The following is a 25,263-nucleotide window of genomic DNA, read 5'->3' as shown; positions in this document are numbered from 1 at the left end:
TTATAAATTTATACCAATTTTATTTTATATTTATTTTATTTTTTTACCAAGATAGGGAAAAGTGGTAAAAATAGCGTGAATACAAGATTTCTTCTTCAATAAACCTCAAGGCAAAGCTGTCTAATTTATTTGCCCAAAATTTGAAGATGGCTGGCTAGCACTGGTTGTTGGCCCACTATAGCGCGTTATCTTATTGACCTAATATAAGAAGAAAAACTAGCTATGCTTTCGACAAGTCAAAGTCGACAAAGACCTTGACCTTAAACTCACACGCCTTTTACTTTTCTGGAAGATCAAAGAAATATCTTCATTAAAAAAATAGATATTTCTCACCCTACGTTGCATTATAAATACATATCACAACCTAATTCTTCATCTCACACATTTTATATATTCCTCAAACCTCATTAAGAAAATGGTTGCTCTTAGCTTACAAAAGAGTCTGCTAACTCTCGTTATAGTTGGAATCCTAGCAGCAAATGTGAAGGGCGCTTGTAATTGTGCTGCAAACGAATGTTGCAGCAAATATGACTTTTGTGGCACTACTGCTGAGTACTGTGGCGAGGGGTGCAAATCAGGACCTTGTACCACAACTACTAATGATGTTTCAGTCCCTGATATTGTGACAGAAGCCTTTTTCAATGGGATACTTAACCAGGCCCAAGGAGATTGTCCTGGAAAGAGCTTCTACACAAGAGCTGCATTTCTTGATGCTCTTAATTCTTATAATCAGTTTGCCAAGTCTGGTTCTAGTGATGATGGTAAACGTGAGATTGCAGCTTTCTTTGCCCATGTCACACATGAGACTGGAAGTAAGTTCTTGATCCCCTCTCTAACTTTGTTATTATAAATTATTTAGAAACATATATAGTACTATATGAGCAATTATGGTTGTAGCCTATTCTGTAGATAATATTTCCTCCTATTAATTTATTTTGTTACAGACTATAAATGATATATTCTATCAGAAAAATTAGACTTTAAATGTTATATATATGTTGTTTAATTAATGCGATTTATCAAATTACAATTTAGTTTAATAAGCCTCAACAGAAAATAAAAGGGCAACATTGGTTTTCCGAAGTTTGAAAATGAAAATAAGATGAAGATACAATTTTTTTTTTTTTTTTTTTTGGAGCTTTACTTTATATTATGTAGAACCGTATTTTTACCATAATTAATGAAAATTTTAAGCATAATAAGGCAATAAAAATAAATTATCTTAAACAAACAATAGCTTTATAACAGATATTTGCGTAGTTTTCATATTAGAATGGTATGTACGTATGATTATGCATATAAAATCATAGACATGCATATTTGTGCGTAATAGTCGTGTATTTAAGTTACAATTATATAATAATAGTGCGATTAGATGGCTTTTATTGATTTTTTATTTTCTGAAGGTAATATAAATATTTTCATCAAAAAGAAATTACAGTAAATAAAAATGAGGAAATTTATAAGTTTGACCTAAAAATATATCTAAAAAAAGAAGGATTTAACTTACCTTCCATACTTTCTAAATTAGAATCTCATTTTATTTTGATAAGAAACTGACACATCACGCACTAATTAAATAAAAGGTGGATATTAAAACCCACTATCACTTGCTATTGTATATTTAAAATAAAAAAACGCTTCCAATAAAAAAAAAGTACATAAGCCAAATCCTAAAAAGAAAACCCAAAGTTTTTACTTTTTAGGCCTTTCCAAAGGCAAACATATTATTTGCAAGGACTTATCCCTGAGAGTTGAATTAAAATGTTGTTGTTTGGACAGGTTTATGCTATATAGAAGAAAGAGATGTTCCAACCACGGAAAACTATTGTGACACAACCAGAACTGACTATCCATGCAATCCTAGCAAACGATACTATGGTCGTGGACCACTTCAACTAACCTGGAATTACAATTATGGAGCAGCTGGAAATGCAAATCAGTTTGATGGGCTAGGCTCTCCTGAAACTGTTGCCAATGATGCAAATATCTCGTTTAAGACTGCCTTGTGGTATTGGATGACCATTGTTCACCAATCTGTAAGCCAAGGTTTTGGAGCAACAATTCGAGCTATTAATGGTCCCGTTGAATGTGATGGTAAAGAACCTACTAAAGTTCAGTCTCGAATCCAGTATTACCAACAATACTGTACTCAAATTGGTGTTGCACCTGGCGATAATCTTTCTTGCTAGGATATTTTTACTAACGCTTTTTATTTTTCACCATGTTACAATTTTTTTCTTTAATTGTAACTGAATATTAGATCTTATGTATGAAATAAATGAAAATAATAAAGAGTTAGTTGGGTGCGTGCCAACTCTCTTAGAGAATAAATTTTTTTGTTCTCACATGAGAACTTTGAATCAATCTTGCCTAGTCCAAGAGAAGAAGTGTAAGGAATGAAAAAATTTATTTTTTCCATTATGTAGTTGTTGGACCCTTCAATGGAATTCTTACATAAAAGGGTATCTCAATTTATGTGGGTACATAGTTTGATAACTATGTACCCACTTACAAAGTGAAACTATTTCCATTTCCAAGGCTAAACCAAGAAAATAAATAGGCGAAAATACATTTTGGTGGTTCCTATATTTTGGGATCACAGTCAATTTGATTTCTACATTTTGTTAACAGTTAATTCTTACTATTAACAAACTAACAAAAAATGTCTACGCAGGGAAATGATAAAAAAAATCGTAATTGACAAATTTAAAAATAAAAAAGTCCACATCAGAAAAATAAATAAATAAATCAAAACGTGAATTAAAATTTTTTTTTTCTTGCTTTCTTACACTTTCTTGGCAATCAAACACAACCCACCAACACAAAAATCTAATCTTAGCAATCACCCATGAGAGACTATCACTCCAAAAATCAAAATTAATCCCACGGAGAACCCAACGACCACAACACTACTCTCACAAATCAACCAAAATACCCAAAACCCGGCTAGTGGAAAAAAGAAATAAAGATAAGATAATGTGGGTTGAGTGGGGTTTGTGTTTAGGCCGGATTGGACCCAAATTCCATTTAAAATAAAAAACCACATAAGCCCACTCCACTAAAAATGCCCAAGCCCACGCATTGAAAACTGCAGCCGGCTTAACCTTCAAACAAAGCTCCAACTCAAGATCCCTTTTAGTTCACTCATGCCCATCAGCTCACATAATCCCAAAGACCAACCCGTGGTGTGTGTGTGTGTAAAATTAGAGCCAGCCCACTGAATTTGAACCCAATAACAGCCCAATCTGAATTTCTTTGGCCCAATAACTACTTCCACGCCAGCCCACTCATATTCAAACAAAAACCCACTCAACCTTAAACCATTCAAGGCCAATCTGTGGACCAACCAACGTTTTTTCAAAATTACTTCTTGATCCAAAGTTTCCAAAAATTATACAATGCCCTTTGGGCCACAAATATGCATTTTCAATCTCATTTTGTGCCAAAATAAAATATTTTTCCTTAAAAATTAGTAAAATTGTCACACATCATTATATTCAAACTTCCTAGGAATTTACCATTTTCTTGTTATGTCTTTGTGTTTTTTGTATGAGATAAAATAGTTTGGGAGAGACAATTGCAAAATTGCAATTGTTAAACTATACTTTCGAGTGAGGTTAGCTTTACTTAACTCATTAATGCAATCTATCTCTCTTAGAAAATGTCATACAATCACATGTTTATGTTTGTTTTATCTTACTTTCTAAAATAAATTGTTTACATTGCTTCTTAGGATAGATACATGTCATCCTAGAATATATAGATTATACATGTCATGAATTCACATATCATCCTAAGATGGATTATACATGTCATGCACTAACATATTATCCTAGAACAGACTACATGTCATTTTAAGATAAATACATGTCATTTTATCATAGATTAGTTAAATGTCATCCTGGGATTAGCTTGATCATTATTTCATTTCACATGTACAAACATATCATTCTTTTTAAAATCAAATGCCAAATAGTTTAAGTTGTTCTTTAAATGGTGATGTTTATGATTAAATTTGAAACGGGGTACTATCCTTCTAGATAGGCATTGTGGGGTATTTAACATCTTCTCAACACATAATCGAGCTTCTAGATCAATGCCTTTTGATTCTAGACATTTAAAAAAAAAAAAAAATCTAATTTAGCTTATAAGCCCTTAGGAGTTTCCTAGTTAAATTAGGAAATAAAATCTATTATATTTAGGAAACCAATCACACCTTAAAATTCTAATGATTAATGACAACTCCTAAGACTGAAACATGTATTATTGGGTTAAAACCAAACCCAAAAGAACGAATATGTCAATTGTGGGACAGGTTCATTTCGGAGAGAGAGAGAGAGTGTGTGTGTAGAACACCTACATAGATCATATACACGAAGAAATTAATATAATTTTGTGTTTCACTTATAAATTTCTAACGGAAAGTAAAAGATGTATAAACAAAATTCAATCCTAAGGTGTGTGGTGGCATTTATATATATCTCAAGTTATTTATTTATAGCCTATATAGGCAAAATGCAACATAAAGTAATTTTTTTTTTTTTTTTGGATGAACTAAAATAATGTAACCTATTTGGATGAACTAAAATTAGCAGTATTTAACCAAATCAATACGTAAGTTAAATAAGAAGCTAGACTTGTAAATGCATGTGAGAATTGAAGCAAAAATTAAGATCATAGAGGAGTTGGATCTTGAACTTCGAGAACCAAGTCTAACTCATCCTTATTAGACTAGGTTAAAGTTAGGTTACAAAAATGGAATGTTATTAGGTATATGTCCATGCTTAAAGAGCAGCCTCACAAGTGTTCATAAGCCATACCTAGGAAAGAAATTAATTATATTTAAACCCTACCAAATAATGCCAAAACAACTAACATTACATAGAAAGAAATCAATAATATGTAACCCCTACCCATATCATGCCCAAAACAACTAATGGTAATTAACCCAAAATAACATGCATCAAAAGATATGTTAACACTGTAAAGGATAACATTAGTAAAAGGAAAACCAGACCTTGCAAAATAAATAGCTTTTCTGCTTTTGTCTTACAGACTGAGCATATTTTTTAGTAGAATATCTCCAGTCTTTTCAACAATTCTTCCGCAATGCATAAATCATAGCAAACTTTTAAATTATGGGTTGTGAAGGTTGGATTATTTATTTTAAGTTCCTTATTACACTTGTTCCTACATCTTTTTTTATTTGACGTGGCAGCATTAATATAGGGTCGTCATTTATATTACGAGGTTGGATCTTATGAACTTGAAACTTTCTATATTTCATATCAATGGGGGGTTGATAAGGAAAAAGAGTAGAAAAGGAAGGATTGTTGGCTAGCACCACAGCTTGAACAATGATTAACACTATCATCATCACATTAAGTAAATTCCTAACCATTTTTCCCATAACCACGCTAACTCTTTTGGAATTCGTTTGTTACTTGGAATTGTGGTGTGCGAAACCAGCCATAATATATAGAATCTAAAGCTTTAATTATGGAATTATATGTTAGGTTCTAAAAGTTTAGAACAAATGACAAATCGTGAATACAAACTTGTCAAAATATAAATCTTAGAGTCTATAGGTATTATTAGTCAATGCTCAAGGTGATTCAAGTTAAGATTCAAGAACAAGTAAGCTACAGAAAGAAGATTTCAGAATTTGCCTAGTTCGACCAATCGAAAGACAAGCTCGATCAATCGAAATACGGGTCTACAAAATTTTAAGTTCGGCCCAATAGCAATTCAAGCCCAAAAAGGATTAGGGTTTCAGATCTACTTCTCCTAGTATATAAAGGAAACTCTAAGCATGTTTTTATAAGACTTTTCAAAGAGATTAGAGTGCATCTTGTGCCTTTTTTGTAGATTTAGGGTTTTGTACCCAAAAACTCTCTAAAGTCTTATACCGGTGTTATTCTTTGAAGAATCTCAAGTTTCGGTATTGCAGAAGTTGCTGCATACAAGATCAATGTTTAATGAGATCCAAAACCTTTAAGTGGAGTCTCAAAATCAAAAGTGTGGGTGCTTGTGTTGCAAAGGCCTAATAGAGAAGAAATCTATGGATTCGGAGCTTGCACGTGGTCGTGTCAGTAAGTTCTACATATGGTAGCAATAGGATATTAATGGTTTAAGTCTTATTATAAACTTCAATTCTCTATAGTGGATTTGCTTTTTACCTTGAGGATAACTAGGTTAAATTCTCCCTAGGTTTTTTACCAGTTTGGTTTTCCTAGGTGATTATATAATTGTTTTCTTTATTTTCTATTGTTTTTCATGATATGACTTTATTGTTTTAACCTAGATCTGAATAATAAACCTAAGTATTCACTTGATTAATTAATTAGGTTAAAAAATTTAGTTTACGGGGGTCTAAAAGCTAACACTATAATTTTAAGAAAATTCTATGTTATAGATAATTCAATTTTAAAATTTGAATTATTTTTTTAAAAGACCCTATAGTCAAGCCTCAAAGACGTTTGTTTGGGAGATAGTGAAATTTGTACTACATTTTAGCCTATATGGGTTTAGCAAATGTCATATACAATTATAATTTTATTATAATTATTTCAATTCGAGGAATTATTTAATAATAAGTGTGGTTATTTAACAATAAGAACTGTTAAAAATTTATTTTTAGAGGTTTCTTGGTTTTTAAATTTTAAGTTATTCTCATGAGTAAAATAAAATTTATTAGTTTGGGAAATTTTGTCAATTTATAATTATTATATCCCTACCAAATATTTTATTAGTAAAATATAAAACTATATTGTGACGAAACACAATAGTTGTCACAATATAATATTGTGTTTCAACCAAGGCAATGTAAGTCACTCATAATAGATGGCCTATTGTGACAAGTTAATGTCACAACAGATAGAGTTTTTTTCTCACAATAACTCATGAAATGTAACCAAAAAAAAAAAAAAAAAAAACTATTTTGTAAAATAAAAATGTTAAAAGTTTTACTCAGATATTAAAACTATTTTGTACGCATTTTTGTCATCTACTTTAGTTGACCTTTACATTGATTTATTCTTTTTATTTCAGGGCATGTCTTGGGCTACTGAATGTCTTGGGCTACTGATGATGTTGAGAGGAGATACATTTCATTGCAAGCTTGGTTGTATATCTTCTTAAAGAATTTTTTATTATTTGATTAGTATTTGAGAGAGTGGATTTGAATTTAAATTATGTATATGATATTGAACTTAAGTATTGTTTTTCCTTATTAATTAGTAGTTATTGATTAAGCAATTGTTAAGCTTACATGAGTATTTGTGATTGAAAATTGTGTGGGATTGTGATTTATTATATCTCATTAGGCACCCATGTAAAATTCATAATGTAAATTTTAAAGAAAAATCCAAAAAACAAAATATAAAAAATTGTTAGCGACGACATTGTCACCACTAATATTTTTATCATATCATTAGTGACGACAAACAATATCATTGCTAATAAGCAATTTTAGTGATGACATGTTTGTAGTCACTAATATATCATTATAGTGATGATAGCAAATGTCGTCGCTAATAATGACATATTATCGACAACAAAAATGTCATTGTTAATAATAATCTACTAGCGATGACAAAATTTTTTGTCACTAATAAGGAGCTAGTAGCGACGACATTTCGCCTTGGGTTCTTGAGTTATTTATGATGACAGTTATCACTATTAGCAACGATTTTGTTGTTGTTAATAGTATTGTATTTGCGACGATATTAATATCATCACTAAAAATATTTTTTATTACAATTTTTGTTTAACGAAAGTTTGCGATGACATTTTTCGTCACCAATATAATTAGCGACGATATTTAAAGCATTAGCGACGAATATATGCCGTCACTAAAGACCAAATTTCTTCTAGTTGATGTTTGGCCATAGGGTCGTTTTAAAATATAATTTAAAATTTTATGGTGTATAACTTGGAATTTTCTTACGACTCTTACATGATTAGTTAAAAATTTTAAGGCTATATTAATGGTTTCATACTATAATTCCAAAGATTATACAAGAACGAGCAAGGTTAAAGATAAAATGGCTATGAAACTACTTAATGTGATGATAACGATGTCAATCATTGTTCAAGTCGTGGTGCTGGCCAACAACTCTTCCTTTTCTAGTCTTTCTCCCTATCATCCCCCTTCTTCAGCCCCCTTTCTGCTTCCCTCTTCACTTTGGTCTGAATCGTCACAAAATGATGTGAAAAATAAGAAGAAAAATTCCCAAGATAAAAAATTTCACCCTTTATTAGAGCTGGGAAGAAAAATATGAAAACAATGCAATAGGAAGTGCAAAAAGAAACTTAAAGGAGCTGAGCTTAGCATGTCCTTTGGTTTTCATAATTGTTATAATGAATGCCTTGACAAAGAAGTGCACAGAATATCTGAAAATAATATTCCAGAAAAATTGATAAAAGTAAAATGAAAATGCTATTAATTTCATAAGGTACATTATCCTTCATAATTTTGACATAATTTGTGATGGATTTTAGTTTTTGTTAGTTTTAGTTCTTTCAACATAATTTTGATTTAGGGTTGCATTGAGTTTATTCCTTTCCTAAGTATGACTAATGAATAATAGTGAGGTTGATCTTTGAATCAAATGGGGATGGATGTCCTACACCAATACGTTTTTGTACTATAACTTTGAACCTAATTAGCAGCGTTGGAAAACAGGTGGCTATAGACTTGTTGGACCTATAGTCACAAGGTATAGGCCATATCTGAAAACGTGGCTATAGACCAAATAGACCTATAGCCACGTTTTTAGGAGCTATAAAAACGCGGCTATACCCCGCATTTTTCGTAGTATAATCTAGTAAGGATTACTTTCTTGCACATAAGGTTTGAGTTGATTCTTTGACTTTAACTGAGTGTTGACTACTCTCAACTCTAACCTTATAAATTTGTGGTGTGTTCCTTAGTCATTGAGTCAAGGATAGAATCACGACTTGGAGATAAGGGGGGAGTGGGATGGTTTTGTTGTTGGCTACTTGCGGCATTTTCACTATTGCTTAGCCACTGAGATTTTTTTTGGTCTTTGATAATGCTTATTCTATTGCTGTGTGAGGACAAAATTATTTAATTTGTTTAAAAAAATTTAAAGGTTCAAGTTGTTTGTTTTGGAAAAAAAATGGTGAATTAGACTTAATTTGTTTTAGCTTTGCTATTGCTAATTATTTAATTTTTGTTTTATATCTATAAATTTTTTTGATGGCCTATAAGAGGAGAAAAATGCTAGAACTACAATTTTTTTAACAATTTCTTTTACAAATTGCTAATGTGGTGAGTGGTTATTGATAATTAAAAAATTGATATAAGTGGTGGGTCTAGATGCGAACTAGTAAGAACCTACTACCTCAATAATAATTTTTAAAAATATTATAAAAAAAGTTTGTAACTACAGCATTATTCTTAAAATGATCAATGATATTGTTAAGGGTGACAAAGTGTAATTTTAGTGAACAAAATTGATAAAATTAGTCCCTATACACACACACACACTAATATTTAAAAAAAAAAAAAAAAATCCACTAACCCATTTAATTTAGTTTTTGGTAGCAATTACATAAGAAAATGCATCAACGGTCAATTATTCTCTTAAACATTTCCAATCCATCTATGAAAATGCATGGAGGGTCTACTAAAAAAATGATTTATTTCTCAAGGTACAATTTAATGCAATTCATATGGTCACTCCTTTTCCTCCTCCTCATCATTATCATTATTATGACCCTCCCCACTTACACATCGACCATCAAGGTGTACTATGATCTACAAACACCTCCATAAACTCCCCCATATAGATCACCTCTCCAAGGACATAACCAACGTTTGCTTTTCTCACACAATCTCCTTCTTCCCAATCTCCCTCCATTATCCTTGTATTGCCAAGTTCAAGAACCAACTCCGCTATGATCTTAATGACTGCTTCCACCTCATTGGCCTTTATAGGCCTTCTCATTTCGCTTACATAGTAATTTGGGATTAAATACTTTAAATTTAAGTCCATCCAAATAATTTATTTATGTTACATTTTTATAAATAACTAAGTATATAAACTAATATATGAAGACATTAACACCACCACATGTCTTGGGATTGAATTTATTTGTCTTTAAAACAAAAAGTATATACATGCAGAACGTAAAATATTACATAATATTTCTTTGCATGCCTTTTCTTTGATTAATCTCACAAACGAACATGATTTTTATAAGTATTATTAACTGTCTCTTATGTACAAAATGTTTTTGAAGCTGGTGTTTGTTAGAAGAAAAACATTCATGTCAACTAACCTCATTCACTACATAAGTGTCAAAGAACATAATGTAACTTGTCATTGCCCGCTACTGAAGTGCCAGAGGCAATCGCTTGTGTTAGTGAGCTGATCTGAACCTATCGTCATATCCTTTCACAATCGAAAAACATGATAGATGTGTGTGCTTGCAAAGGCGATTCCTTCAATGCCACACCATGAATGAAAAACAAATCATAGTGATTAAAGATAAATCATTCTATACTAAAGGTGTGACTCATTAAATGCCTCAATATATAATCAGAAGATTATCAGCATCTAAAACCACGTCTACCTAATGAAATAATCGCATCAACCAAACTCTCTCGTGCAATGTTGCTATAAGCACTATATATTTTGTCCATAGTAGATAGAGCTATGCATGGATGCTTTTTACCAACATTTTCAGACTCGGACCATTCATTAAACCATTAAAAGGAAAGGTTCAAGGTTCAAGGTTTAAGGTTTTTGAGGTTAAACCGAGGTCGAACTGTAATGACGCCATAATTAATTTAATAATTAATTAAAGCCTAAATATAGATATTAAATTTATAAAACTAGCAAAATTGACTAATATATCTATATATGTGAGGAAAATTTGATAATTTTCAAGCATATATTTAATAATTAAATAAGAAAGTTAATAAAATAAAATAATAACCATGAAAACATTAAAATTTATGATTAATTTTTGAAGTAAAGTTGAATATCTTTGAAGAATTCTAATTATAATTTTGTTTTACTCCTTGTAAGAGATGAATAATTTAATTAAGTAGAATAAAATTGTGTTAAGTTTTTTTTATTAAAAAAATTGCTAAGGGGTTGGACTGCGGTTGTAGGAGTTCACGGAACTGCCACATATGCCCGGTTCTCTATGCTTAAAAAATCGGATTTCCATCCGGTTCTCGGTTTTCACGGTCCGACCTCCAGATCCGGTCCGGGTCTGAAAACCTTGCTTTTTACTACTCCAGCAAATTTCCCCTTTACTAGGAAAAAAAAAAGCATATCCTATCATGGATTTATACTTGTCTAGATCACTACCTCAATCTGCATCACTATAGCCAACAAAGTGTAGTTTCTACCCAGGTAAAAGAGTGAGTAATTCACCATTCCACAGAGGTATTAGAGAATTCTCTTGACTGCTTTTGCTTCAACAATTCTAAAATTTGATTAGAATATATTGAAAAAGCCAACTACATAACATATATTTGGCCTAGTTCACATCATGGTGTACACCACACCACCCACAACACTAGAATATGGAACTCGAACTATCTCTTGTCTTTCTTCACAGGCTTTAGGACACATTTCTAAGCTTAAGGCCTCACTTTTGTGAATAGGAGTATCGATGGGTTTATAATTACGCATTTTAAAGCGTTTAATAATTTTCCTAATGTTAACCTGTTAAGCCAAACCAAGAATTCTGTTTGAAAAATCTCTAAAGATTTTAATTCTAAGAATATATTATTCTTCACTAATGCCCTTCATTTCAAAAGTAGAGGAAAATCACCCTTTAGTGACACCAATCACTTCTTTGTCATTTCCTATCAGCAAAATATGGTCTACATACAAAGATAATATTATAAAACTCTTTTTGAACTGTTTCACATACCTGCAATGGTCTTCTTCAATCATCATGAATCCATTCAAGAATTTGGCTCGGTGGAATCTTAGGTTTTATTGCCTAGAGGATTATTTTCTGTGAATATTTGGTTTACTTGGATATTGTTGGATAGTGTTTTTACGTACAAAAACTAATTATTCTGAAAAAATGAATATCTATATAACCCTTTTAAATTTACACTTTTTTTTAAAGAAGATTTTTGAATTTAGACTTCGTAAAACAAAACTCATACAAAATAATTGCCCTGAATAATGTAAAAAGGTTTCAGCGGTGACATATATATTTTTTGAAAAGGAAAACCTTGGCTTGAAATTGAATAAAGGCACGTAGCACTTGTAAGTTTAACTTTGCAATTAGGACAATAGGGTATGTTGTAACAAACCTGTATCAACGCCTAAATTTCTGCTTGTAATGAACATGTACATATTGGTTACATGCATTATTCATTTAATCTAAGCACACATATTAACCCCGTAACTCACGCGGCGGCAAGACCTTGTATTTTTCCCCTTTGAGTGATGACATTGAAAATTTCTTGTCAACAACGTAAGTCATAAAATACAAATAAGGAAAGAATCAAATACCCTAATCCAAGAAGACATATACAGGACAAGATATGGTTCGGAATATGCTTGGTATCAGTTGCAAGATGAAGATGAAGTCATGGCTGCTATTATTTGTTTAGTGATAAAAAAGGATATATATATATATAAGGACGAAAACGAAATTTATGCAAACTATAGGGACGGAAAAAACAATATTTTAGCATTTACTTTTACGTTTTAACATGATATTAGAATCATTTTCATGTAGCCTTCGCTAGCTTTCAAGCTGCCACTATCAACCATCGCTCGGCTAAGTTGTTGACCACCTTTGACTGTCGCTGGCTGCCATTGTCCAACAACATTCAGCCATTGTTTTTATCCAGACATGAAATTTTTTCAATTCATTTTTTTTTTCTTTTGTAGATTCTGATCTTGAGGTTTGTTTTCCAATTCGAAGATCTCAAGTCACATAGCCTAACCCATCAATCATTCTTTTTGGGTCTAATTATGCAAAAATTGTCAACTCGCTCACGTGCTTCACCACAATGTCTTCCTCTGTTAATATTCCTTAGGCCACCAGTGTTACCGTCGTTTAATCATAGATTCCACTATTTGGTCATTGGTGCGCCCTTTTGTAGGCCCTTGTAGCCATTGTCATCACTATTTGCTGCCGTCTCTAGCATTTTGCACAAGTTATGCTATATTGTGGCTTGCCTATTTTACAAATAATCTAGTCACTCATGGTCACATATTCATTAGCTTAGATTTCAATTTCAATTCATCTTCAGATTTATCTTGAGTGTGAGAAGGAATGTTGGTATTTCATATATATCACATTTAGCATAAGTTGATATACTTGATATGTTAAAACCAAAGAACATTATTTGTTCTGGAGCTTAGTCCAAAGTTCAATATATAACTCAAACAATTATTCCCATGACACACTAAGTTAATAATAATTACATTTAGAAAGAAAGAAATTTTCAAATTAGATATATTATGCTAGAAAAATAAAAAATAAAAACTAAAAGAGTGAAAAGCTTCTAATGCATTCTACTTAAGCTTTGCCTGTTTGGAAATTATATTGTCCCAAAATGTCAAAATTTTAATTTGACTTGGTTTAGCTTCTGTATGAAGGGAAATTTTATTTCTCACCAAAAAATTATGTAATAAATTTTACACCAATTATATAAATATCAAACTAGTTTGATGGTAAATATTTCATTATTCATCAATTATGTAAGAGTTAAACCCTTTGGACTATCAGAATATCTAAGACTCATTTTCTTTTTGAATAGCAAATATATCAATTTGAATTTATACGTTTAAGTAGGAGACAATTATACTTTTATGTTATTGATTATTCTTTGATTTATGTGTGTGTATGTGTGTGTGTGTGTGTCTATATATATATATATATATATATATATATAGAGAGAGAGAGAGAGAGAGAGAGAGAGAGAGAGAGAGAGAGAGAGAGAGAGAGAGAGAGAGAGAGAGAGAGAGAGAAGGTTGGGTTCAAGTTACACCTAATATAACTCTAAGTAATGTTACACCACTCAATATTTTTTAATTGAATGTGAATTTTGATAAATCCACCGCTGAATTACATTATCTTCGTATATTCTCCTTATTTGCAAAATTTAAAGATAATAAAAAATAAATAGTCATGTTATCAATGAATTATTTAAATTCAAGTTTTTATAGTTTAAAATAATACATAAAAGATAATTTTATTGATCGAATTGTAAATTACGTCTAATTAGCATGAAAATTAGCATACACGTTAAGAATATATAAAACTTGTAATTCAACGGTTAGATTTTTAAAATATGAATTCAATAACAAATTATTCGGTGGTGTAACATTAATTCGAGTTACACCCAATATAACTTGAACTCAACACACACACACACATACACACACACACATATATATATATATATATATATATATATATATATATATATATATATATATATATATATATATGCACATACACTTTGATTCATTTAATTTATTTATTTTTATTTTTTACTTTATTTATTTTTCTATAGTTCTTATATGGTGATTTCATTTGGTACGTCCAAACCTTTGGAAGATTTCTTTTAAATTATGTGATGAATTACAATAGGGTCATACCAAAGATTCACAATAATTTCACAACTTCTCTTAAATTGCCCACTACTTTTACACAAGTCCACCACAATACACAATTTAGAATATTTTTATTAATTGTCCATGTATGAGGTAGTAGACAAATTGATAGAACTTATTTTATAAAACCCTTTATGTAATAGCACTATAGCCATGTAATGGCGTGTCCTAGAGAAATTTTGGTAATGACTTTAATCAATTAGTACTTGGCTTACCTTAAAAGTTATCAAGGCTTTTGAGTAGAGTTGTGATGTGTCTTTGCGTTAGAACTTTTCCTCTCCCTTGCATGTGTGTTTTTGTTTCTCAAAAAAAAAAAAAAAACCTGGCCACTAGGTTAAATTATCCAACTCTACATGTATGAATATATAAATGTAATAGAGAGAAAGAGAGTTGAGAGTAGTGGCTTTCTTTGATCTTCTATAAGGCTTGAAAGAGAGCTTCTGGTTCTTTTTCTTGAGATACTGCAAAAGAGAGAGTCATTATATGAATAATGATGATCAATTTACCAAAGTAGTCTTAGACTAAGGGTCTGTTTGAGATTCACTTATTTTGCTGAAACTGAAAACTTTCTACTGAAGGTATTGCAGATAAAGATAAAAGTTAGCTGAAATAGTACAGTAGGACCTATGAATGTACTAAAAAGTGCAATAGAACTCATAAATAATAACAAAAACAAGTTAAATAGTAAAATAAGCTGGCGTTTTAATTTCAGGCCAAACTCACACTAAGAAAATTGAAATGATGGTTGCAAAAAAGAATAGCGTGAGATTGAGATGATGACATGCGTTGCCAGTGTAGTGAAGGACACGTTCGTCGGTGAGAGAAATGGCGAGGATAACAACAGCAACCCACGTTGGGGTGTACTCCAAAGTTGGACCTTCTTCTGCCATGTCTATGCCTCTATCTCTACCTAAATCTAATTTTAGACAAACCTTATGGGCCAAAAATAAAATTAAATGTGAAAATTTATGGGGTTTGGCCCTAAAGCTTAAGCAAGCTGACCGAACCGACCGCTAATCAGTGCAACTTCAACTCCAAACAAATGAAAAACTGGGTTACACATATGCATACACCCACCCTACTCCTAACGAGTAACCATGGTCCATGAATTTCACCAACGCGATCCATATTCATTTCATTCAATTTATCATTCATTCATTCATTAATGTATAAATCTTGGCGTTTGTTTCAATATAAAAATAAGGAAAGTGGACACTTGAATGGAAACGCAAAGAAATTATTGTCAATTATCATTGGGAGGATCTGTTTCCAACTTTCCCGTCTGTCACCTTCACTCTCTCTCTCTCTCTCTCTCTCTCTCTCTCTCTCCGACTTCACAGTTCATACGAAAAAGAAATGCAGATTCATACATGAACATGATGCCTGCACTTTGTGCTTCCTTTTTACTCGTTTTTCCATAACGTATTCATCCATACCACATGTTACTTGATAAACAACACAAATGCTCCCCCGCTACTATAACAACATTTTCTTTTCTGTTTCAATTATTTGTCTATTTCTTTCTGCCCACTAGGTTACATATAGAGTTGAATGTATTCTTTGAAGTTCTCCTTCAAAAGAGAACTATAAGGTTTTTGGCGGTGTAAGGATTTATTATTGATGCATTTCTTTTGTGTTTGCATAGTAGTATTTTGATGTTAATGACTATTATTATTATTATTTAACATGGTGATTGTTGTTGATGTTGTTAAATGAATACATTTTTTAGTTGGTTCTTTGTTGTTATATTTATTCATTTTATCTCAAATATTTTAGGCCAATGTTGGAGGAGGAGATTACAATGTGAACAATGACATAAAAGATGATCTTCAAAATGAAAGTAACTCTCAGGTGGAGGACATTCATGCAGATGATAATTGATCTTCCACAAATTAAATTTTCAAGCTTGGTGAATAATAATAGACCTTTTAATTTTCAAATGTTTATTGGATTATGTGCTTATTAGTTTTAAAAAATTATGGATTATTGCTTATACTTTGATGGATAAAATTTTATGAGGATTATTTTCATAATTTATATTTTAATTATTCTATATCTAAGAATATTAATGTGTCTCTAATTTAGATGACCGTTTTTATGATGGAGTTGTCCGGGGTTTGTCGTAAAAGATAAATTGTCGTCTTGAAAATGTATTTCAACAAAAAATCTAGTATTGACAATGACTCGCAAAAATATAATAATGACAGAATGGGTGTTTCTAAAATTATTGCAAAACAAAAAGACTCACACCGAGTTGTAAAGGAAGAAAATATATATATATAGCATTCTTTATTTTCTTTATTATTAAAGTGCCCATTGAAATTATATGGGCCATACAATGAGAGAGTAGTTCTCTCCTAAGGAGCTGGGTGCAAGTGAAACTTGATCCCAATTTTACCAACAAGGCTAGTTGGCATCATTTATTTCCTTCTACTCTAAACATCAAATCAAAACAAGCATTGGTATAGACGAGTAAACAAATGGTGCTCCTAGCAAGTGAGATTATCGCCTGGGGCAACACCAAGTTGGTTACAATATTGAGTGTAGTACTGGATGCGGGCTTGGACAGTACTAGGGTTTCCACCATTGCATTCAATGGCACCATTAATGGCTCGAATGGTAGCACCAAAACCTTGGCTTACGACTGGACGAACATTGGTCATCCAAAACCACAAGGCAGTCTTAAAAGAAACAGCCACATCTGTTGCAACAGTTTCAGGAGAGTTTAACAAGTCGATTTTAATGCTAGTTCCAGCGGCACCGTAATTGTAATTCCATGTTAGCTGAAGTGGTCCACGGCCAAAGTATTTTTTGTTAGGGTTGCATGGATACTGTGTGTTGGTCTTGTCACAATAGTCCTGTGATGCACCGTTAACCTCTTCTATGTAGCAAAAATCTGCCCAAAGATGAACGTATTAATTGTGCTTCACCTTTCATGTAAACTTTTTCTTTAAACTATGAATTATCAAATCACTTATTAGAACGCACAAATCTGTATGTTTATGATCATATGTGTCTGACTATAGGGAAAAGTTGCTTAGTTAAAAAATATAAACAATAGAAGATAGACGTACCACTTAAATTTTTAGTTATCACCATGTGAAAATTAGATCTAAAAAGTAAAAATAAGTTAACCTTTAAAAGTATAACTTGATAAAGCAAAAATAATCAATAGTGATCTATATGACAACATATTCAATCGTGTGTTATATATTATATTTTTTTAATTAAGTTATTACAACATATAGAGAATGATGATTTGAACCATAAATATTCTTAAAAAAGAAACCATACAATACCACTAATCTGCAAGCATTTTGGTTTATACTATATATTATGCAATTCAAAAATAAACTAAATGCAAAATAATTATTATCTAATTTATAACAATATTATAAAAACATAACTAATGGAATATTATTATTATTATTATTATTATTATTTTAGATTAGAGATAGAAATTAATTACTTAAAATATGACATCAACTAAATTGGATATTATGAGTGTTTTGGTGCATGCGTCTCTTATTGTATTTCAACATGAGTATGATATGTAGTAAATTAATTAATATATGTTAGGATGGAGTAATATCTTACGTCCAGTCTCATGAGTAACATGAGCAAAGAAAGCTGCGATTTCACGCTTGGAGTCATCTGAAGAACCAAGATTTCCAAATTGATTGAAAGAATTGAGAGCATCAAGAAAAGCTGCTCTTGTGTAGAAGTTCTTCCCTGCACAGCTTGCAGCTGCCTGATTAATTATCCTATTAAAGAAATCTTGAGTCACGATATTAGCAACTGAACCACCATTTGTACTTGGTGTAGTAGGTGATCCAGAAGTACAAGGACCTTCTTTGCAACCCGGGCCACAGTAGGCATTGCCGGTGCCACAAAAGCCGAATTGGCTGCAACATAGGTTTGCTGCACAACCACAATTTTGACCCTTCACATATCCAGGCACAAATCCGGCTAGGATTCCCACTAGAACAAGGGTTAGTAAATTCTTTTTCAAACTAAGTGCAACCATTTTGGGAAGCTGTATGTGAACAAGACTGAAGAAGATAATTGTGTGATGAATAACCGGGTTAAGTATTTGATATTTATAGTGCAAAAACCCTATGGGAGTTTCACTACCAATTTGATAGTAATGGTGATTTCAAGATGGCGTATACGTTATTGGTCTTGTTGTTAGAATTTGACTTTGTCAAGAGGACAAGTACCGGTCATTGTTCCGTTCTTTGAATAAGGTATTTGTGCATTTGTTCTGCTCTTGTAGAGGCTGCTTATAACAGTTGGTACCTAAATTATAATCATTATTCAAGTAGCAATATCAGACTAATGTGGAAAATTTTGAAATCAAAATTTCGATATTGCATTCTTCCAAGAGTGGTTACATATTCAGCAAAGCAATGGTAAGTTGCACGTGCATTTTTGCAAACAGTGGCTAAACTATGGAAACAAACTATATATAAAACATGGTTTAAACAAGTTATCCAACCCGGTCCTTTAGGGATTTACAAATTTTTCATTATAGTGCATTACATAAGCTTTTCATCATTTACTCTCGCATGGAAGCTTGGCATACTTGAACAATTAAGCACACTATATAAAGAAAAAGTGATAATAAAAATACTACAACTTTTAAAATTTTCTATCACAAAAAATGTAATTCTGGCATTCATTTATTATATTTTTATTACATTTTTTAAATTCATTAATTACATTCATTGTCATTGCAATTTATAAAAGTTATATAGTAAATTTTGTAGCAGCTTTAACATTCTCCATTAAAAAATAAAATAAAAAATGAAAGAGAGAAAGAGAGAGCAAGGCAAAATAACACATTAAATGAACACAGTCCATGAGAGTATTTATTTCACTGGTTGATATTATCTTCTTTTTGAATATTTCTTTATTATTTTGTTTAATAAATGAATGATTCGTTTAGCACTAGCATTAAACTAAGTATGCTCAAGGCTTAAGTGTATGGAAAAATCACACCATGCATAGCCGACCAGTGTACTTGGTTTTTTCTATAAATTAAACTAAGATAACTCTTCCGGCACCATAACCAAAATTGAGATTAATTATTATCTTTGACTTAGTCGTATTACCAATATCAAGTTGTTAAAATTATAGTAGTCTTTATTAAGTTGAACTGGATCAATTAATTTAACGACTTTTGCTTTGATGGTTTCTTAATGCCTTCATGCAGATAACTCCTGCAAGCTTCCTTGGACCAAAACAATGTATTATGGGAAACAAGTCGTCACTGACACAGCCATGATTTGCGCTCCCAAGTTAATTAAGGAAGTGGTCCGATTTCCCAAGGTCAAGCATATCTGCTTTGACTCCCAATTTGTCCAACTTTCTAGCTTTGGAGTCTTGATAACTTGCCAAATCAAACCTCTTTTAATCTAAAAAATTACTAGTGAAAGTAGCAATTTTGTTTGATTAGCAATGCAAAAAAAAAAAATAATAATAATAATTTGTCTCTATCCTGCCGAACTTTAATACTATCTAATATCTATAACGATCTATATAAATCCAAAGCAGATTGACTTCTGATTGGCCTTATGATATAATGTCACATTACTTTCAAGGTCTTTGCTAAAATATATGGTTTCATGTATAAACAAATACATAATAAACGTCTATAGCTACTAATAGGACCAATAAAATCTCAGTCCAAACGAACCCATCAAATACCATCGTCCATCCCTCATTGTATGGACAATGGTAGGAGCACCATAAAGAGGAGTATTCAATGCCTCGAACGGTTACCAATCAGCTAAGAAGACCGTTGGAGACCTATCAAAACCCACATTAAATGAGCCCAGAGACGTTACAAAAGAAGCAATTACACCACCATGAATAGGGTACAATGGCTAGAAAGAATGAGAATGTATATAAGGCACACCTAAGAGCCAAAGAAGGTACATACACACATACTCACAAGAATACTCTGTCCAATCTAGTTCTTACAAACCTATTTTGCAATTTCTCATTACTAAATTTACAATTGGAGACTTCGCGGCCGGCACCACATCAATGACCACTTAGGGAGAAGGATTCTATTGTTGTCTTTGCAAGTATAAAGACAAAGTCCGTGCTAACCCATCTAGATGAATCTACTCAACTGACAATTTCAACATCATTAGCTACCATAATAAAAAATTTTCATACTTAGACAAAAAGAAAAGAGAGTAAATTAATCATATTAAGTTAAATTCTTCTATTCATTGCATGGACTATTGACTAATTTTAAATTAGTGTCATGGAAAACATTGTGAAGAACCACCATCCATTATGTTATTGAGTACTATTTAAGTTTATATTCGTATGCGTTCTTTTGAAAATTATTTAACAAGACTCATCTCAAGAACTTTGTAACTTAATTAATTGGCATCTCATGATATTTATAGTAGAGAGTCTAAATAAATCCAAGATTCAAATCTCACTCTATTATTTCTTGGAGCAATCTAAAAGATATGGGGGATAAATGATTTTTTACATGATATAAACAATTAAATATAATGCAACATCATATATATGTGTGTGTGTATATATATATATATATATATATCTTTAGATTCCTCAAAATTCTAAATCTTAAACAAAAAATGAGTCCTCTCATAATAAATTTTTTTATCAATTAATTGATTTAATACAAATTTCGAAAAAATTATAACATTTAAATATAAATAAGCACATTATAGTTAAATTATAAAAAAAAAAAAAAAAAGAGGAGGCCACGCGTAGCCTCATCAACCCAAAAATAATGCTTCTTACAAATGTTTTCCATATAGTCGTGGCCTTGTTCATCCTGCAATCTGCACCAGGTGTAATTCACTTCATTTGTCTCACAATTTTTTTTTTACTTTTTACTTTTTCAACTTTTACTTTTTACTTCTCATAAAGTTTTTTTTTTTTTTTTAACTTTTTTTAATCAATAGTTGAGATTGAAAATTACTTTTTGCAACTATCAATCTCAGCCACTAAAAGCAATTGCATCAGGTGCAATACCCTATCCATTTGGCCATTAGTGCGCCCTTTTGTAGGCCTTGTAGCCATCGTCATCACTATTTGCTGTCATCTCTAGCATTTTGCACAAGTTATTCTACATTGTGGCTAGCCTATTTTACAAATAATCTAGTCACTCATGGTCACATATTCACGAGCTTGGATTTCAATTTCAATGCATCTTCAAGTTTTATCTTGAGTTTGAGAGATAATGTTGCCGTAACATACATATTACATTTAGCATAAGTTGATATCCTTGATTTGTTAAAACCAAATAACATTATTTGTCATTGGGTTTACAATGGGGTGATGGCCGTGTTTTTCTAGTTGTTGCAGTAGAGATTGGTTGTGGGACTTTTTTTTTTTTTTTTGAAGTTATTTTAATGGGTCGTATTATAAAAATAAAATCTAGAATGTTAAATGTATTATAAAATGATATAATATAATAAATAAAATAACTTTTTAGATGATAAAATAGTATATTTTTTACAATTTTGAATTTTAATGCTCTAATGGCGTGTCTCAGAGAAAATTTGATAAATACTTTAATTAATTAGTACTTGCCCAGTAGGTTGATTACTGTACCTTGGTCAATGCCAGCACATGCGGTAGTCCATTTGTACGAGATAATGTCCATAAATAATCTTTAAAGAAAACCAAATTTTTCAGGGAGGCAAAATTCATGGCCATAGAGAAGCTAATTAACACCGAGTAGTGGAAATGACCGACCAATTAGTTAGTATATCTTTCCAGGAGGAGCAGGAGAGCGTGGGTATAAAACTGTTGGGACAGCAGCTCTATACATTATGTAACTATTTCTAGTCATTTCAACAACAAAAATAATGGTGAAAATAAATTATAATCCTCTTTATTTTCTTTATTTATATGCCCATTGAAACTATGGGCTATACAATGAGAGATAATTCTCTTCTTAGGAGTAGGGTGCAAGGGAAACTTGATCCCAATTTTACCAACAAGGCTAGTTGGCATTAATTATTTCCATCAAATCCATATATCAAATCTAAACAAGCATAGGTACTTAAAAGATAAAAGAACACAAATGGTGCTCCTAGGCTCCTAGCAAGTGAGATTATCGCCTGGAGCAACACCAAGTTGGTTACAATATTGAGTGTAGTACTGGACACGTGCTTGGACAGCACCGGAGTTTCCACCATTGCATTCAATGGCACCATTGATGGCTCGAATGGTTGCACCAAAACCTTGGCTTACAACTGGACGAACATTGGTCATCCAAAACCACAAGGCAGTCTTAAAAGAAACAGTCACGTCTGTAGCAACAGTTTCAGGAGAGTTTAATAAGTCAATTCCAATGCTAGTTCCAGCTGCCCCGTAATTGTAATTCCATGTTAGCTGAAGTGGTCCACGACCAAAGTATTTTTTGTTAGAGTTGCATGGATACTGTGTGTTGGTCTCGTCACAGTAGTCTTGCGAGGCACCATTGATCTCCTCTATGTAGCAAAAATCTGCCCAAAGATAAACATTAATTTTGTAGTACCTTTCAAAAATCTCTTACTAGAATGCACAAATCTGTATGTCTATGATCATATAAGTCTGACTATAAGGAAAAGTTGCATGGTAAAAAACAAAGTAGAAGATATAGACGTGCCCTCTAATTCTTTTGTTATAACTTTATGAAAATTAGCTCTAAAATTAAAAGATATTAACCTTTACAAGTATAATATGAAAAATCAGAAATTATCAATAGCGATCTATATATATGAAAATATATTCAATTGCGTGTTATGTATTATATAATATATTTTTTAATTAATTAATTATAAAATGTATTGAATGATGATTTGAACCATAATTATTCTTATAAAAGAATTTTTTTTTTTTTTTAAATGCCACTCATCTACATGGATTTTGGTGTATACTATATATAATGCAATTCCAAAATAACCTAAATGCAAATTAATTATTATCTAACTTATAACAAAATTATAATAAAAAAAATAACCAACAGAATATTATTGTAATTATTATTATAGATTAGATATAGCAATTAGTTACTTAATATGAAATTAAATAAATTGGATATTACGGGTGTTTTGTGGCATGCACCTTATTGTATGTCAGCATGCATATGATATGTAAAAAACTAATTAAAATATATATTAGGATAGAGAAATATCTTACGTCCAGTCTCATGAGTAACATGAGCAAAGAAAGCTGCAATTTCACGCTTGGAATCATCTGCAGAACCAAGATTTCCAAATTGATTATACGAATTGAGGGCATCAAGAAAACCTGCTCTTGTGTAGAAGTTCTTCCCTGCACAACTTGCATCAGCCTGATTAATTATCCCATTAAAGAAATCTTGGGTCACAATATCAGCTACAGAACCACCATTAGTAGTAGGTGTAGTAGGTGATCCCGAAGTACAAGGACCTTCTCTGCAGCCTTGGCCACAGTAGTCATTGCCGGTGCCACAATAGCCGAATTGGCTGCAACATAGGTTTGCTGCACAACCGCAATTTTGACCCTTCACATATCCAGGCACAAATCCGGCTAGGACTCCGACTAGAACAAGGATTAGTAGATTCTTTTTCACACTAAGTGCAACCATCTTGGGAAGTTTTGTATGTAGATAAAGAATGAAAAAGATAATGTGTGATGAAAAACAAGATTGAGCATTTGATATTTATAGTGCAATATGTGGTGCAAAAACTCTATGGATGGAGTTCTTACTTTCAATTTGATAATGGCGGTTTCAAGATGGCGTATACAGTATGGATCTTGCTGTTCAAATTTGACTTTGTCAACAGGACAAGTACCGGTCATTGTGCCGTTCTTGAATAAGGAATCGTGCATTTTTTCTGTTCTTTGTAGAGGCTGCCTATGACTGTTATACCAAAATTCTAATCATTATCCAAGTAATATTAGACTTTAAATGTGGAAAATTTTGCAACCAAAATTTCCAAATTGCATTCTTCCAAGAGTAAAGGGTTACTGGTTCAGCAAAAGATTGGTAATTTACATGTTCATTTTTTAAACCAAATGCTAAACTCTGGAAACAAATTACACATTATTACCTGTTCTGAACAGGCTATCCTACTCCTTAAAGTGTTGAAAAGTTTTCAGTATAGTACATATTTAATGTTTTCGTCTACTCTAGTCACTAGCCCGGCCGCCAAGTTAGTTGGCCTTGCTTGTACCTTAATTAATCAAGTTCCCTAAACATTCATGAACAATTAAGCAAGCCGTATAAAAAATTAAATGAGAACGATGAGACTATTTCTTTTACTAGATGAATTTATCTTCTTTTTTGAAATATATTTCTTAATGAATGATTTGTTTAGCACTAGCATTAAGCTAAGTAGGCTTAAGGCTTAAGTGTATGGCAAAATCACACCACACTTAGCCAGTGTACGCAGTTTTTTTTTTTTTTTTTTAATTAAACTAGATAAATCTTCCGCCATAACCAAAACTGGATCAATTAATTTAACGACTTTTGCTTTGATGGTTTCTTATTGCCTTCATGCAGATAACTCCTGCAAACTTCCTTGGACCAAAATATAGCTAACTTTATCTTCTTTTTAATATTTCTTTATTATTTTTTTTAATAAATGAATTGAATGAA

General features: G+C 31.6%; 3 protein-coding genes across 3 annotated transcripts; 1 reads left to right on the top strand and 2 right to left on the bottom strand.

Annotated features, from left to right (window-relative positions):
• Positions 1 to 380: 380 nt before the first annotated feature.
• Positions 381 to 2,367, top strand: LOC142631591 (endochitinase EP3-like). The gene is made up of 2 exons (XM_075805791.1): positions 381 to 812; positions 1,783 to 2,367. The coding sequence occupies exons 1-2, from the start codon at positions 416 to 418 to the stop codon at positions 2,190 to 2,192; spliced, it is 807 nt and encodes a 268-aa protein (XP_075661906.1). The 5' UTR covers positions 381 to 415; the 3' UTR covers positions 2,193 to 2,367.
• Positions 2,368 to 16,893: 14,526 nt separating this feature from the next.
• On the bottom strand, positions 16,894 to 18,717 carry LOC142631589 (endochitinase EP3-like). The gene is made up of 2 exons (XM_075805790.1): positions 18,234 to 18,717; positions 16,894 to 17,532 (listed from the first exon to the last, which is right to left on the bottom strand). Exons 1-2 carry the CDS (start codon positions 18,661 to 18,663, stop codon positions 17,126 to 17,128), a joined length of 837 nt encoding a protein of 278 aa, XP_075661905.1. The 5' UTR covers positions 18,664 to 18,717; the 3' UTR covers positions 16,894 to 17,125.
• A 3,785-nt stretch (positions 18,718 to 22,502) lies between these two features.
• Positions 22,503 to 24,306, bottom strand: LOC142631410 (endochitinase EP3-like). The gene is made up of 2 exons (XM_075805577.1): positions 23,820 to 24,306; positions 22,503 to 23,143 (listed from the first exon to the last, which is right to left on the bottom strand). The coding sequence occupies exons 1-2, from the start codon at positions 24,247 to 24,249 to the stop codon at positions 22,737 to 22,739; spliced, it is 837 nt and encodes a 278-aa protein (XP_075661692.1). The 5' UTR covers positions 24,250 to 24,306; the 3' UTR covers positions 22,503 to 22,736.
• Between the last annotated feature and the right edge of the window lie 957 nt (positions 24,307 to 25,263).

This window comes from Castanea sativa, chromosome 4 (genome assembly GCF_040712315.1).
Source record: "Castanea sativa cultivar Marrone di Chiusa Pesio chromosome 4, ASM4071231v1".
Taxonomy (NCBI): domain Eukaryota; kingdom Viridiplantae; phylum Streptophyta; class Magnoliopsida; order Fagales; family Fagaceae; genus Castanea; species Castanea sativa.
The sequence above is the reverse complement of the archived record's forward strand: the minus strand, read 5'-3'. Positions and strand labels throughout refer to the sequence as shown.

Excerpts from the sequence above, each read along its gene's own strand:
- LOC142631591 (XM_075805791.1), top strand. The coding sequence starts at position 416 with ATGGTTGCTCTTAGCTTACAAAAGAGTCTGCTAACTCTCGTTATAGTT. Across the intron at positions 813-1,782 it reads TGTCACACATGAGACTGGAA|GTTTATGCTATATAGAAGAA; the intron begins GTAAGTTCTTGA and ends TTGTTTGGACAG.
- LOC142631589 (XM_075805790.1), bottom strand. The coding sequence starts at position 18,663 with ATGGTTGCACTTAGTTTGAAAAAGAATTTACTAACCCTTGTTCTAGTG. Across the intron at positions 17,533-18,233 it reads TGTTACTCATGAGACTGGAC|ATTTTTGCTACATAGAAGAG; the intron begins GTAAGATATTAC and ends ATCTTTGGGCAG.
- LOC142631410 (XM_075805577.1), bottom strand. The coding sequence starts at position 24,249 with ATGGTTGCACTTAGTGTGAAAAAGAATCTACTAATCCTTGTTCTAGTC. Across the intron at positions 23,144-23,819 it reads TGTTACTCATGAGACTGGAC|ATTTTTGCTACATAGAGGAG; the intron begins GTAAGATATTTC and ends ATCTTTGGGCAG.